Source organism: Jatropha curcas, chromosome 10, assembly GCF_041381405.1.
Source record: "Jatropha curcas cultivar XTBG-Jc1 chromosome 10, XTBG_Jcur_1.0, whole genome shotgun sequence".
In the NCBI taxonomy this organism is placed as follows: domain Eukaryota; kingdom Viridiplantae; phylum Streptophyta; class Magnoliopsida; order Malpighiales; family Euphorbiaceae; genus Jatropha; species Jatropha curcas.
In genome coordinates, this window is record NC_143160.1 from 4,748,259 (window position 1) to 4,762,357 (window position 14,099).

Sequence of the window (14,099 nt, forward strand, 5' to 3'; positions counted from 1 at the left end):
TATGAGTATTGCAAAATAGCCCGCGGATTGAAGCCCATGGTTCTGATCTTTAAAAAGCCCATCATCTTAACTTTTTTATTCGGTTTTATCACAAATTTAAGATTCAATAATCAACGCAGCTAAAATACCGCTTAATAATAAAATATACCCTGAATTTATCTACTAATTACAATTGCACTCTTCATAGTAGAGACCAGCTATGGCAAGTGTCAGTGTAAAATCGTAGTATTTGACCCCTTTAGTTTGTTTATGTTTGGGCAAGGAGTTGTTAACAGAGAAATAACTATTGAAATTTGAGTAACTGCATGATATAAAGTATAATATAGCCAAATTAGATATAATTACTTCTCAATTATTATGCAGAAATTAATTATTTTTTAATTATTGTGTAAAAAAATAATAGGATAAAAGTAAATGAAGGAGGGTAATAATTAAAGAATTGAATAATGTTATAATTATCAATTTTACTCTAAAATTTTCAAATAATACAATTTATATCTTAAATTTATCAATCTAACTGCAATTACATCATAATTTATCAATTTGTTGTGATGGCACCCGAAAAAAAGTTACATAGTTTTATAACATATTTTCTTATCAATTGTGATTTTATTAGTTTTTTTTAAGAGATTTTCAATTCAAAATAATCATTTTGATTATAAAAAATCTCATCAATTTAGCAAATTAAGAAAAAAGTTCAACATAATATATAGTCCCAATGATTTTTCTTTATCAAGCCTGCTAATGAATAAAAAAAATAATACCCATCTCTCGTTAAAAGAAATTGAAAGCTATAAAAATTTAATGAGGCAGAAAATTTTAAATATATATGAAAAAGTATATTTGTAAATTATGTAATCATTGAGGAAAAAAAACAACAGTATGTCTTTTCATCTACAAAAAAGATATAATACCGAAAGGAAAAAGAAAACCGTATATATTTGTATAATGCCTAGATGCAAGGGCTAAAGCAGTAATTTAACTAGGTATCGTCTTTAAGCACAACCTTTAAACAAGAAAAAGACAACATCGGTGGAGATCTTCTTGCCCTGTTGAACTAGCACGCGTCGTCGCTTGCCGGAGAAGGCTAGCAGCACTAGGACTGTGATCCATGCTAACACGGTGGCACGGGCTGCGACGACAACCAAAGTTGACATCAACAGCATCCCAACAACCCAGAGAGTCGATGCAGAGAAAGATGGCCAGTTAGTGGCGCTGCTAGTAGAAGGCATAAAAACCCAGAAAGTAAACAAGACAGTAAAGAAGAACAACAACGTTGTTCTGGAAGTTGATGATGATCCAGACAGGTTTATCATGTCTTGGAATTGATCATGTGATATCAGGAAGAAACACAGGAAGGAGGAGAGAAGAAGAAGGAGCTTTCCTTAATTAAAGTGGGGGTGCTTTAATTAATTAATTTGATTGATTAGTCATTTGGTGGAGATGTTAGGATTGGAGAGCATGTGCATGCACATGGAGAGTGGGTCCGTTACTCTGTAATTAAAATTTTTTTTTTGAAAGTCGGGTTAAGTGTCTAATTAAGCAGTAACTAGGTGTCTAATTATTGAACCCCATTTATTAAAAGGGCAGAATAGTCAATGAATCCCAAAATCGTTGCTGTTCTTATGAACATTGAACAATGATTTAGCATAAATATAATGTTACTTGTGTTTCCTACTTGTCTTTCATATTTTATTTGTTTTAATTGAAAGAATCAATAAATAATTGCAATTCTCTTACATATAAAAAAGAGAATGCATTTAGCATACATTGTAAAGAGATAAATTCCACAATAATCTTCTATGACACATCAAGCTGAGGCCATTTCTTCTGGAATAATACTTGAAGCAGATACTCTGTCCTTGGCTTTACTGGCCTGATGACATCAAATTAAAGAATATAAGAAGCATATAATAACTACATTTAAATACAAAGGTGCAAGATTTTATTAATTCTTACTTGCTTCTCCCAATTTGTCCGCAGGGTAATAAGTAAAAGAAAAGCGGCTTGTAGAGCACTTCCAGCCGTAATTCCCATCCAAAGTCCCTGTAAAATTGGGAAACAGAATCAGAGAATATCTGATAGGAACATAATAGAATTTTGAATAATTAGTATCTTTACCTTTCCTCCAAAATGGAACACAAAAGTCAGAACGACAGCTGAAGGAAGGCCAACAAAGTAGTAAGCACCTAGAGTTATCAATGCACCAATCTTTTGCCATCCACACCCTCTTGCACAACCTGTACAACAAATTGAAACCAACTATGTATTTAACAATTAAAATAGCAAACCAAGAACAAAATGATGAAATTAAGCTAAAAGAACCTGAGAGTACGCCTTGGATTCCTTCCATGAAGTTGAAAATGGCAAGCACTGGCATTACTGATGCAATATATTTCACTACTTCCTTTTCATTTGTGTACAAATAGCCCCATACATGTCGAGCTGCAACTTCAATTGAGCTTGCCGACAGACCTTCTACAACAGCTAAGAATAGTGCAATATATACTGCAAGACGCGCAGCATATGGTTTACCTGCACCTAGTTCATTTGAAACTCTAGTGCTTTAATTGAGCAAAAGAGCAAAAAGTGGATCACAATCAAATACATGTCCTGCAGATGTTAACTGGGAAAAGTTTTCAGCTTTAATTTATGTTTAAACTGTGCTTACCTAACTGCGCTAGCCAAACCAAATGGGATTCTAAAGATCACCGCCATTGTATTAAGGCTGTCAAAAATGATTAGAATTAGGGTTGTCAGGACATTATTCTAATTATATTTTTAGTTCAGTACTACAGAAGTTGTCTCGAGCGAACCTGATTGTCATCATTGATGTTTCCAGCTTTGGATTTTGAAGAAGGCCTGACATGAGAACCAAAAACTCATATGACCAGTACTCCAAGCTGATTGATATTAGAGAGAAATAAGGTTAAGCTCGCTTTAATGTAACTTAAAAACAAATCATTAATGATTCTGCTATATGGAAGAGGAAACAGACTCACCAATACATGAGAGCTGAAGGCACAGCTAACTTTACAAAGGTAAAGAGATTTTTCGTGCCCTCCTTAGAGAAACCTTTCCAGGTCTTTCGGCAAGAAATAGAGAATTTTATATAACAAGCCAAAATAAACACATTAGTCCAGTAGGATATTGTATTGGACAAGGCTGCACCTCGATTGCCTAATTGGAATCTAAAGATTAGGTTCCAGCACAAAAGGACATGGAAAACACTAGTAATTCCTGTACTTATCATCAAAGGCAATGTGCTATTTTGTGTTTGTAAAAATCTAACTTGGCATTGAAGGAGACCGTAAGGGAAAATGCTTGGTATTAACCACCTAGCATATTCTCCTGCTTGAAATGAAATTTGTGGGTCTTGCTTAAGGCTTACTAAAATCTTGTCTGTAAAAGCCCACAGGAATGATATTGGTATGCTCATGAGCATAAAGACAAGCATTGCTCTTTGCATGTGTACACCAAGCATATGATACTGTTCTGCTCCGTAAGCTTGTCCGCAAAATGTTTCCAATGCACCTCCCATTCCTAACTGCTCAAGCATGTAACGTCTCAGTCAAAATTTTAAACACAAAATAGTGTTGCCGAGTATAATAATCTCATACGTAAGTTGGAGGCGAAAAAACAACCTACCATCAAACTAAAACCGCTAACCCCAGCAAATGCAGCAGCCATTGAAGCGCTTGCAAGAGGGAGCTCTCCAAGATGGCCAACGAACATGACTGATATCATTTGCATGCTAAACTGTAAGAAACTAACAATAATTAAAGGCCCAGCTAGCTGCATTTGCTTCTTTATCTCTGCGATTATCCCAGCTTTGCCATTTGTTTTCTGGGTTAAACTTAAATTAGTACCGGTTTCAAGACCAGTTTCTGATATTGAAATTTGAGTGGATTCAAGAGTAGTACTAGGCTTAGATTCTTGAGTATCCATAATATCTAATTTGGTGTCCATTGACTTGGGAAGTAGAGAGAATAGTATAAGACACAATTGAAAGAAATGTTTGATTTGCCAATATAAGAATTGATTATAACGTCTAGGAGTCAACTACATATCTTCCTTTTCGGTTGAGTTTAGGTTCATGAACAAAACATGTGATGTCAGTTACAAAAGGTGATGCATTTGGGGAAGAAAGTGCAAATTGCTTTCTTATGAAGAAATCTGCATGTAAAGCGTTTAACTATATATGAAAAAAGAATTCCTAAAACTATGTTGTTCGTTTCACTTTTTGATTTGAGAAATGGACTTTTCCATTTTGTATTTGATCAAATATACTATGGATGGTAACATTTTAATATCACAAAGTATCATACTTAATAAATTCATTGATTCATATAAAATAAAAGAAAAATAAAAAAAGGGCAAACTAATTAAGAGAGTTTCATCATATAAAATAAAATAAAATAAAAATCATAACTTCATATATGCTTTGTTTTCTGTTCTTCTCATTCCCAAGGAATGGACCTCAGCGTGACATATGCTTAGTAACTGTATAGTGCATAGCGCTTAAAAGTTCATAAAAAACGGGAAAAAATGTTTAGGTTTGCAACAATATAATCTAGAAAAAAAAAAGAAAAAAGAACAAATTTTGGAAAAAAAATAAATAAATATATGCTTAGAAAATTTTGCATTGTGTCAATACGTTCAATTACTTTGAATTCAAACTCATTTATTGGGCCATTTAGGTAGTTACACTAAAAAACAGCCTATTAATTGTTTTACAAGACAAACCGAGGGCCCTCATTTGGAGTCACTTCATATTTATGAACCACTGTCATTTATAACAGGCCATTGCATCAAATTAACCATGCAAGCGGTGATGGCTAGTTCTTGGGTCATGATTCCCCAAGAAACGTTTAGAAGGGATTGCAGACCATTACATCAAATTAGAAAAATGCGTTTTCAGGATTCACTGAATTAGCTTTCAAAACGTCTTGAGCTCTTGCTCACTCACTAAACTAGTTGTTGTGTCGTGTCTGTTGGGATATTGAAACCATATACCCTGTCCCTAGCCTTCTTTGCCTGAGAAATTGTAAACGCATGAAAATTAGGTAAAAAATAGGACTTGTGAATTGTAGTTAACTTATAGATGTGTTTAAAGGGTAAGATTTTCATGTACTTCCTGCTCCCAATTCGTGTGCATCGTAATGGCTAATAGCAAAATTGCTTGCAAGAAACTTCCACATGTTATTCCCATCCAAAGTCCCTACAAAAATTTAGAAATCAAGAGTAATTCAGTAATAGTCGAGTGCCTGTATCACTATTACTGGAGAAATCAAGTTCGAATCCTGTCAATTTTTATCCCCTTATTTTATATTTCCTCCATTACCTTTCCTCGACAATGGAAGACAAATGTTAATACTATAGCACAAGGAAGCCCTACAAAGTAATAAGCTCCAAAGTTTACATAAGCACCAATCTTTTGCCAACCACAACCTCTAGCAGTACCTGCAGTCAAATTTAAATAGATATAAATAAATATTAATTAGTTCTGAAACAAAAATGCAAGTAAGAGTTGAACCTGAAGCTACAGCCTGCATCCCATCCATGAAATTGGATGTGGCAAGCACTGGCATTGCAGATGCTAAATATGTCACTACTTGTGTTTCATTGGTGTACAAGTACCCCCAAACGTTTCTCGCCGTAACTAAAATTAAACTGAGTGACAATCCCTCCGTCACTGCCAATAGTATCACAACTTTTACTGCCAAATACGCAGCATCAGGTCTTCCAGCACCTAATTCGTTCGAAACTCTTGTGCTTTACGCACCAAAATGAGAATAACAGGAAAAGAATTCATTAATTATAATTAATATTGCTAATCAGGCAACGTTACTAGATATATACATGGGTTTGTGTAGTTACCTGACAGCACTGCTAAAACCATATGGGATTCTGAATATTAAAGAACTTGTTGTCAGGCTGCAGAATTGTGACTTGATTAGAAAATTGGAAATGGAATTGAATTTCTTCTCAAAAATTCAAATCCTATCTAAATATTCAATTTAGATGTCACTAACCTAATGGACATCACTGACAATTCTAGTTTTGGATTGGGAAGCAGACCTGACATAAAAACTAAAAACTCATATGACCAGAATTCCAAGCTGTTATATTTTACAGAAAAAATTAACTGTTAGATTATACAGAAATAAAAATAATGCAAAAACATGACAGTAGGAAAAAAATTTTAAAAGAATATATGAAGTTAAACTTACCAAACCATTAGAGCTGAAGGTATTCCTAACTTAAGAAAACTAAGCAGATTTTTAGCTCCTTCTGAACAAAAACCTGTCCAAGTCTTTTGACATGTAGGAGAAAGCTTGATGTACATTGCAAGAATAAGCACATTGATCCAATAAGAGACAGCAACAGACAAAGCAGCCCCTATATTGCCTAATTGCAATCGAAAGATGAATGTCCAAGATAGAAAAACATGGACTAAACTTGTGACGCCAGTACTTAACACTAATGGCAAAATATTGCTCTGGGTTTGTAGGAATCTTAGTTGGCACTGAAGAAGACCATATGGAACGATTGCAGGAATTAAACATCGTGCATATATTCCTGACTGGAGTGAAATTTGTGGGTCTTGTTTTAGAATTTTGAAAATCTTATCTGTATTGGCCAAAACAAATGATATAGGAATGCTCGTAAGTGAAAGAACTAGCATTGCTCTTTGCATGTGTACGCCAAGCATATGATACTGTTTCGCACCGTAGGCTTGCCCGCACAACGTCTCTAGTGCACTTCCCATTCCGAGCTAGTCATGTACAACAGAATCCAAAGATTTTTCATATAAATCAGTAATCATAGAAAGTTAATAAACTTGTCTAATATTACCTTGTATTTTTAATTTTTATTAGTTGCTGCTGTAAAGCATCAGCTTCATTAATAAGATCACCATAGCAGTTAATGTAATAGCTTAATTAATAAGGCAACCGACCACGTTTAATTGAGATGCTGACATTTTTCTTTATAATGTAGAAGAAGGAAGGGTATGGGTTATTTACAGTTACTTCCAGACATATTAAATGGTTTTTTTTATTATTTATTATTATTGAAAGAAATATGTAAAATAATACTGTATGCTTAATATAATAATGAGTGAAAATCTTTGACTTTGATATATATTGATTGAAATTGGATTCTCCTCCTCTCTACTGTACAAACCGAAAACTTGAATTGATAGAATGATGTTACATTATAAATATAAGAAAAAGAGAGAGTTATAAAATATTTATGAATATTTTTTTATGTTTAATCTAAATGTAAATGTAACGCTCTGATCGCAAGCAGATGTTGAAAAGGCCATGAGATTTGAGAATTAAACTACATATTAATGAATGAAGATATAGGAATAATACAATAGAGAGAAGCTTGAACTTGGTAAGTCTTACCATAAAACCAAAAGCAGTAACTCCAGCAAATGAAGTAGCCATTGAAGCACTTGAGAGAGAGAGCTCACCAAGACGACCCACAAACATTACAGATATCATCTGTAGACTGTATTGTAAGAAACTGACAAGTACTAGAGGTCCTGCTAAGATTATTTGCTTCTTCAGTTCTGCGATTATCTCTGGTTTGCAACAGAAATATTTGTAATTGGTAGCATTATGACTGCCATTTTCTGCGTTTGGAGTGAGAAGGGGTTCAATAGAACTTTTCATCAAGTCCTCTTGATCCATCCACTTATTTGTTTTTTAACTTGAAACCTGAGGTGTATCCATAAAGAGTATATATATTTTCAGTTTAGGAGCAAGACGTTGAATATGTAACGCTCAAAATGATTAATAAAGTAAAACAAAATAGAAATAGTGTGATTCACAACTTATTTTATATATATATAATTTTTGTATATTTAAATAGTAATTAACAATAAATTGAAAAATAAAACTCAACCTCTACCAAAAAAAAAAAAAAAAAAAAAAAATTTGAAAAGCAAATTTATAAGATAAATCCAAATAATCATCCATTTGTTAGTTGTTTCTGCTAAAACCAAAATTTTAAGCATCACAAATGGACAAAAGTTTACTATGTCTTCAATTTACCAATTGATTAAAGAAAACGTTAAAGATTTTTGGCACAACATGTTCGAAAACCCTAATCCCGTTGTTTTCTTTTGTTTCACTGATAACGTATATGCACCGCCGTTTTAGTCAATCCCGGACTTGTTTTTCTTTCTCCTCCGGTCCTTCCTGCTTGATGGTTTCCTTTTTTTTTTTTTTCCTCTCTTTGTTGCAGCATAATCATGGCTGCTGGTGATCATACTCTTCAACTTCAAGCTTTATATGCACTTTCAATTCAGTGTCTCTACAATGAGCCTAAGTGGTATTCAATGGCAACTCCAAATATTAAATCATTGACTCTGCATTTTGCAAGTAAAATTTGTATGAAATTATTATTCATTTTTAATTCAACTGTCCATTGATTTATATTATTAACTATTTTATTATGTCCAAATAGATCTATAAGTATGATTCGATGAGTTATTAGTGATTTGATTTCATTTGTAAAATATATATATAAATCATAATGTGAGTTCAATATATATTTTTGAAATATTCAAAGAGAATAAATATATACACAATACGCATTATTTTTTTCATATACATTAGATTAGTCAAATTACTTTTTTTGATATACATCACTCTCCAAACTTTTGAAAATTGAAAATTTTCCTCTAAATTTTATACTTTTTTTTTAAAATATTTATCTCTGTTCACCAAAATTCACTGAAATTCAAATTTTCTCCTCTGAATTTTATGTATATTGAAAAAGAATCCATATTTCACCTCTTCAATTTTACTTTTTTCGTTTTCTATTATCATTTGGCGCCCCTCAGTACTGAGTTAGGTCCTCCTGTGTGGGTATTATGAAAAGGAGAAAGGGGTTTTTTCAGATTGCTGCTCGCTTTCTCGCTTCTGATATAGATGAGTATAAAGGGAAAGAAAAAGAAGAAAGAAAGCTAAGAAAGAGACCCTTGCTTTCCGACTTAGAGGGGTCATCTTCCTCGAAATGAGGACATCAGTAACTCTGGAAATAGTGGTGCTTACAGCTCACAACTACTCCGAATTCCGAACCACCTTAGCTCCAATAATGTGTCGAAGCTTTTGGAATAATTATTTGTATTTAATCTCCCATCATCATATTTGTTTTGATTACCTACTGCTAATGTGTCTGTGTCTAATTGTAGATCAATAAGGCTAAACAAAGAAAAAGGACGTCTTAATTAATTCCTTATTACGCTGGAGTTGGTTTGACATTTTGTCAAAGGTGAAAATGAAAGTTTTGAACATCAATTATTTCCTAAGCTCTCTGATTAGATCATCTAAATCACTATATATAATCTTAATCATCAACTCGAGAATCAATAAGCTTTCAACTCAGGGATTAATTATCACTCCATGACAAAGTTACTTATGATAACATTCAACTTCTACTTTACCAATTACAGTTACAGTACTTTGTTAAAAGAATCGATATTCATAAACAGAATAATAATTATTTATGACACTCTCGAAGGATCGATGCCTTTCAAGTCTGATTTGTGTAACTACTGTTGTTGCTCTCAAAATTATATATATAAATTAGTAATATGAAATAATCAATCAATTATTGAATTATTAAATTATTAACTCCAGAGGTTGAGTTATAATTCTTTAGCAATCTGCAGATTTATCTAGTAATCTATATCAACTCGTAAATTACAAAGATGGTGGAATCTAACTCAACTCATGATCCACCATATCCATAATCCATTATATCTCTAAATCCACCAGGTTGGATTGGATCAGATAGCTGGGGTTAGAGCGGATCATATCAGCAACACAAGAGCCACCCTCTGTGTTAAAATAAACATATTTAATGTAGTTTTTATCAAATACATTAGACTTAGATTCCTTTTTGTTAAGTTAAAAACTTCTTTAAATATATATTAAGTTAGGTTTTCAATTGTAAAATTAATGCATGTTTCATTGAAATGGAGCAATAAATAAAGATACACACACTATGAAACGGGAAGTCAAAAAAATGCACCATATTTTTTTTTACATTTTCAGGTGTTGTCTCGCAATAAACAGATTATTCTAAAGTTCAATCATAAAAGAAGCCTACACTACAGTATCCACTGGCTCAGACAATATTGCATGGACTGAGAGAGAGAGACTTCTTACAAGTTATATCTATTCCATACAAAATAATTACATAAGATAGATAATGACTATCCAAACTCCAGTTCATTTGACGTACAACTATAAAATCCTTGACAATCAGACCAAGTTATCTAAAGGAAAAAAAAAAAAAGGGTAAAAATACCTGTTTATTTGCTCTGCAAAACTGTCATTCCCAGGAATGTGAACAGAAGCAAACGGAACTTTGTCAGATTTTCATCTTTTTCTAGCTGGCATCATTGCAGCATGAAGAAACAAAACAATTGCAATAGAAGCAGAAAATCCACCTCAGCATCCTTCATGAGGTGTACATGGTATTTAGTGAAAGGAGACAAACCAAAATATCGTAGGACCAGGAATTCATAGCTGCTGATCAAGACAAGGGTCTCTGGGACTTCTTGGACTTAGTAATCCTGAAACATTTTCAGTAACATTTGTGGCGTAATTCTTCAACCAGGATGTACTCCGTGTCAACCACCCAGTCTGTGTTTGCTCTTGTACTTCAAGCATGCTCTTCCTTTCTTCCTCCACCAGTATTTCAAGCCACCTCTTGGCCATGAAAATCTTGACAGCTTCAACCCCTTCCTTCACAACTTCTGGCGGTGGAATCACAAGGGGATTTTGGTCCAAGTTCAATTTGGTCAAATTATCAAGCCGGCCAAATGTATCAGGCAGAGCATGAATCTGGTTATTGCTAAGATCAAGTTCCTTAAGGTTTGTCAAATCACCAAAAGTGTGAGGAAGCTCTATCAGGTCAGTGAAATTATTGCTCAAATTGAGGATCTCAAGATTTGTCAATTTCCCAAATGAAAGTGGAAGGCCCTGAAGCTCATTGAAGTGAGCGTCCAGGTGCTGCAGAGATCTCATTTCGCCAATAGAACTAGGAAGTGAACGAATCTTGTTCAACTGAATTGACAGCTTCCTAAGGTTCACCAACTCATACCCAATATTAGTTGGCAAGTATGTAATACGGTTGAAACTAACATCCAACTCCACCAAGGACCTGAACAATAGAAAATGTGTAGTAAATTAAACAGATGTCTGATCAGAGAATGAATCAGTATAAATTATAGTTACCTGCAATGAGAAATGGAGTCGGGTAAGGACTCTAGCTTATTGCTGGAGACATCCAGAATTTTCAAGTTAAACAGCAATCCTATAGAATCAGGCAATGCTTCCAAGAGATTTGAAGCAAGATTGAGCTCCTCAAGATTCTCTAACTCACCTATTGAATCAGGAATAACCTGTTCCACTTGCAAAGGTCACCAAATATAAGAAGATCGACAAGCCAACACCGAAAATGGTAATGCATGCATATATTGTAACAAGTAGATCAACAAATAAATATATGTTTGAATTAGACTATCACACAGGAATTTAGTAGATTCAAGCATCACTCTTTCTAAAAAACCCATCAGTGAGTAGAAATAGAAATCCATACATTTTCCTCCCAGTCAGATATGGAAATACTTTCTAACTATAATGCAGTAACACAATATGAGAACAAATATTCTATAGGAAGAAACATAGAGATCTCTTCCAAATTATAATGCTCCAAGCCACTGAAGGAAAAACCACAGATGCAACATCAATCAGTTTCAATAATTGAATTGGTGCCTGCATAATAAGATCTAAAAACTCTAGACATCAGTATAAGATTAAGCTGAGAAGAAATTAGGCACAAAACCTCCACAAACTGAGATTTCTGAACTCATGGATTTTGCAGTTCAACTGTGAGAACATGGGTCTCATTAGACATGGCCACGGCCGGTTCCGGAACCAAACCGGAAATTGACGGTTCCGGCTCTGGTTTGGAACCAAACGGTTCCGATTCCGGTTTCGGTTCCTTAACGGTTCCAAAACCAACGGTTCCGGCCGGTTTTCTGGTGAATCGAATAATTGTAAAATAAAAAAGTAGAGAACATTTTGGAACCGGCCTTGGAACGGCCAGTTCACGGTTCCCACTGGTTCCGGTTCCAGTCCCCACCGGTTCGGAACCGACGGTTCCGGTTCCAGGAACCGTAATTTGGCCACCCCTAGGTCTCATTAAATGCCTTACATGGACAATTTGACTGCAGGTTACAAATATCCAACAAAAAATGGGAGTAGTGCTTGTTATGAATAAACTTTAGTAATAAGATCAGATTTTGATTTATTATGAAATATACACAGCAAGTCCATTTTCCTAAACTTTCTGTACCAGCCAACAAACCCCCCTGCACAAAACTCTAAGATCTCAAGTATACAAATTGACTCAGCCAAGCTTCTGTTAGTTTTCTGCACTTAAATATCAATATAAATATATAATATGCACCGACAAAATGTACTCCAGTTTGAACAAAGGCAGAACAACGAACTGAGAATTAGTGTATTCTTACAAAAATTCATTTAAAACAAGACTTAAGCAGCACAGGCATGATTCATGAAGACATTTGTTTCTAAAATCTCATAACCTCACATCAATCTACAGCACCTAAAAGAATTGCAGAGCAACACTCAGATCAAGATTAGATAAATAAACTCTGCAAGTCTGCATATATACAATTTCACAAGAGCCTTTTATTCATATGCCTTAATAATTTGCACTGGTATTGGTTCCAAATACCATCATAATTACATCACATGCAAAACCAAAGCACACAATCCCAAGCTAAAAGCTTATAATGCAGCACCTAAATCAAGTGCCCAGTAATCTCCTTTTACTAAGGACTCGTAGCTTCAATCTGTTTATCTACCGACTAAGACGGTAACAATAAAGCTATACCCCTTCTATTTCAGCAAACTAAGTTATGATAACAGAATAAAAGGGGAAGAAGCTACCTCAAGTTGATTATTGGAGAGATTAAGCACTCTCAATCCCTGAATCCTTCCAAACGCCTCCGGCAAGATTCTCAATGTCCGGTTTGATAAATCGACCCTGTCCAGCACTTTTCCGGAAGCCTCTTGGAGTATTCCGACCACCTCTTCGTTCATCCGCTCCCTCACTTCCTCCTTATCATCCGCTTCCTTTTCTCCACTCTCCGCCTTCTCGTAAATCTTAACCAACCGTTCCTCCGCATCCTTGAGCAATTTCTCATACGCGTCGTGCATCTCGTCCAATTGCAATATCGTCTTGTACAAAGTCCTCTCTTTCTCCGCCGCTTTTCGAGCTTGTTCTTCCTTATCCGCCAAGTGCGCACGCCATTCAAGCCTGTCGACTTCGGCCGGCCGGGGAGAGAGTACAATTTCTTCGAGCTGTTTCGAGAGGTTGGATTCGATTTCAGCAAGTTTAACTCTGGCGGTGTCCACGGTCTCGTGGTCAGGGCGAGGGCCGAGGGTTTGGAGAACGGATCGGGTGTTGGCAACGTCGGTGATGGCGCGGGTCATAGAAGCTAGGACTTTCGGGTCAGTCAGGTGAGGTAATTGGGAAGCAATCAGAGGTTGACTAGAAGAGGGATCGGGTGGAGGTGGCTGCTCAATATCGAAGCTGGTGGTGGAGGTGGCTTTGAGTCCGAGGGAGGGAAGCCGGGCCATGACATAGGAAAGGATCGGGAAGGACTTTGGGTTCGGATCCATATTGAGAGCAAGGATAGAGTAGCTGGATAGAAATTTTTTGCAGAAGGATGGAGCTTTTTATTGAAGAAGAAGATTCGATCAGTTAGTTTGTTACTTTGGTTAAACTCTGCACTACTCTGCAGTGAAGTTTTGACGTGGACGGCGAAAACGAAGCGAGTGCAGACATCGTTACTTACGGTTACGGGCGATTTGGTCAAATTGCATTATATGATTTGTTTCTTTTTTCGGGATTAGGAATAGGTAATTACTTGCAATGTTTTCCCAATAATTGAGTGGCTACCAATAAACGATTTCAGTCGCAGTTCAGTTCGGAGGCCAAAATGTAAATTACCAATTTTATCTAGATACTACAATAAA

The 14,099-nt window shown here is 35.1% G+C and overlaps 3 protein-coding genes across 3 annotated transcripts; all 3 read right to left on the bottom strand.

Annotated features, from left to right (window-relative positions):
• Positions 1-1,599: 1,599 nt before the first annotated feature.
• Positions 1,600-4,007, bottom strand: LOC105640736 (protein DETOXIFICATION 16). Its single transcript, XM_012225131.4, has 8 exons — positions 3,649-4,007; positions 3,003-3,547; positions 2,817-2,903; positions 2,672-2,728; positions 2,326-2,564; positions 2,122-2,240; positions 1,960-2,046; positions 1,600-1,876 (listed from the first exon to the last, which is right to left on the bottom strand). Exons 1-8 carry the CDS (start codon positions 3,967-3,969, stop codon positions 1,811-1,813), a joined length of 1,521 nt encoding a protein of 506 aa, XP_012080521.1. The 5' UTR covers positions 3,970-4,007; the 3' UTR covers positions 1,600-1,810.
• A 656-nt stretch (positions 4,008-4,663) lies between these two features.
• LOC105640308 (protein DETOXIFICATION 16) lies at positions 4,664-7,727 on the bottom strand. The gene is made up of 8 exons (XM_012224591.4): positions 7,416-7,727; positions 6,234-6,778; positions 6,036-6,122; positions 5,881-5,937; positions 5,537-5,775; positions 5,345-5,463; positions 5,135-5,221; positions 4,664-5,037 (listed from the first exon to the last, which is right to left on the bottom strand). The coding sequence occupies exons 1-8, from the start codon at positions 7,701-7,703 to the stop codon at positions 4,969-4,971; spliced, it is 1,491 nt and encodes a 496-aa protein (XP_012079981.1). The 5' UTR covers positions 7,704-7,727; the 3' UTR covers positions 4,664-4,968.
• A 2,312-nt stretch (positions 7,728-10,039) lies between these two features.
• Positions 10,040-13,965, bottom strand: LOC105640309 (plant intracellular Ras-group-related LRR protein 9). The gene is made up of 3 exons (XM_012224592.4): positions 13,008-13,965; positions 11,265-11,431; positions 10,040-11,190 (listed from the first exon to the last, which is right to left on the bottom strand). The coding sequence occupies exons 1-3, from the start codon at positions 13,740-13,742 to the stop codon at positions 10,548-10,550; spliced, it is 1,545 nt and encodes a 514-aa protein (XP_012079982.1). The 5' UTR covers positions 13,743-13,965; the 3' UTR covers positions 10,040-10,547.
• Positions 13,966-14,099: the final 134 nt, after the last annotated feature.

Coding starts and splice junctions, on each gene's coding strand:
- LOC105640309 (XM_012224592.4), bottom strand. CDS start 13,742: ATGGATCCGAACCCAAAGTCCTTCCCGATCCTTTCCTATGTCATGGCC. Junction 11,432..13,007: donor TCTCCAATAATCAACTTGAG/GTAGCTTCTTCC, acceptor CAAGTGGAACAG/GTTATTCCTGATTCAATAGG. Junction 11,191..11,264: donor GACTCCATTTCTCATTGCAG/GTAACTATAATT, acceptor TCTATTGTTCAG/GTCCTTGGTGGAGTTGGATG.
- LOC105640308 (XM_012224591.4), bottom strand. CDS start 7,703: ATGGATCAAGAGGACTTGATGAAAAGTTCTATTGAACCCCTTCTCACT. Junction 5,776..5,880: donor GGTTTTAGCAGTGCTGTCAG/GTAACTACACAA, acceptor TGGTGCGTAAAG/CACAAGAGTTTCGAACGAAT. Junction 5,038..5,134: donor ACACGAATTGGGAGCAGGAA/GTACATGAAAAT, acceptor ACAATTTCTCAG/GCAAAGAAGGCTAGGGACAG.
- LOC105640736 (XM_012225131.4), bottom strand. CDS start 3,969: ATGGACACCAAATTAGATATTATGGATACTCAAGAATCTAAGCCTAGT. Junction 2,904..3,002: donor CCTTCAGCTCTCATGTATTG/GTGAGTCTGTTT, acceptor AATATCAATCAG/CTTGGAGTACTGGTCATATG. Junction 2,241..2,325: donor AATCCAAGGCGTACTCTCAG/GTTCTTTTAGCT, acceptor TTTGTTGTACAG/GTTGTGCAAGAGGGTGTGGA.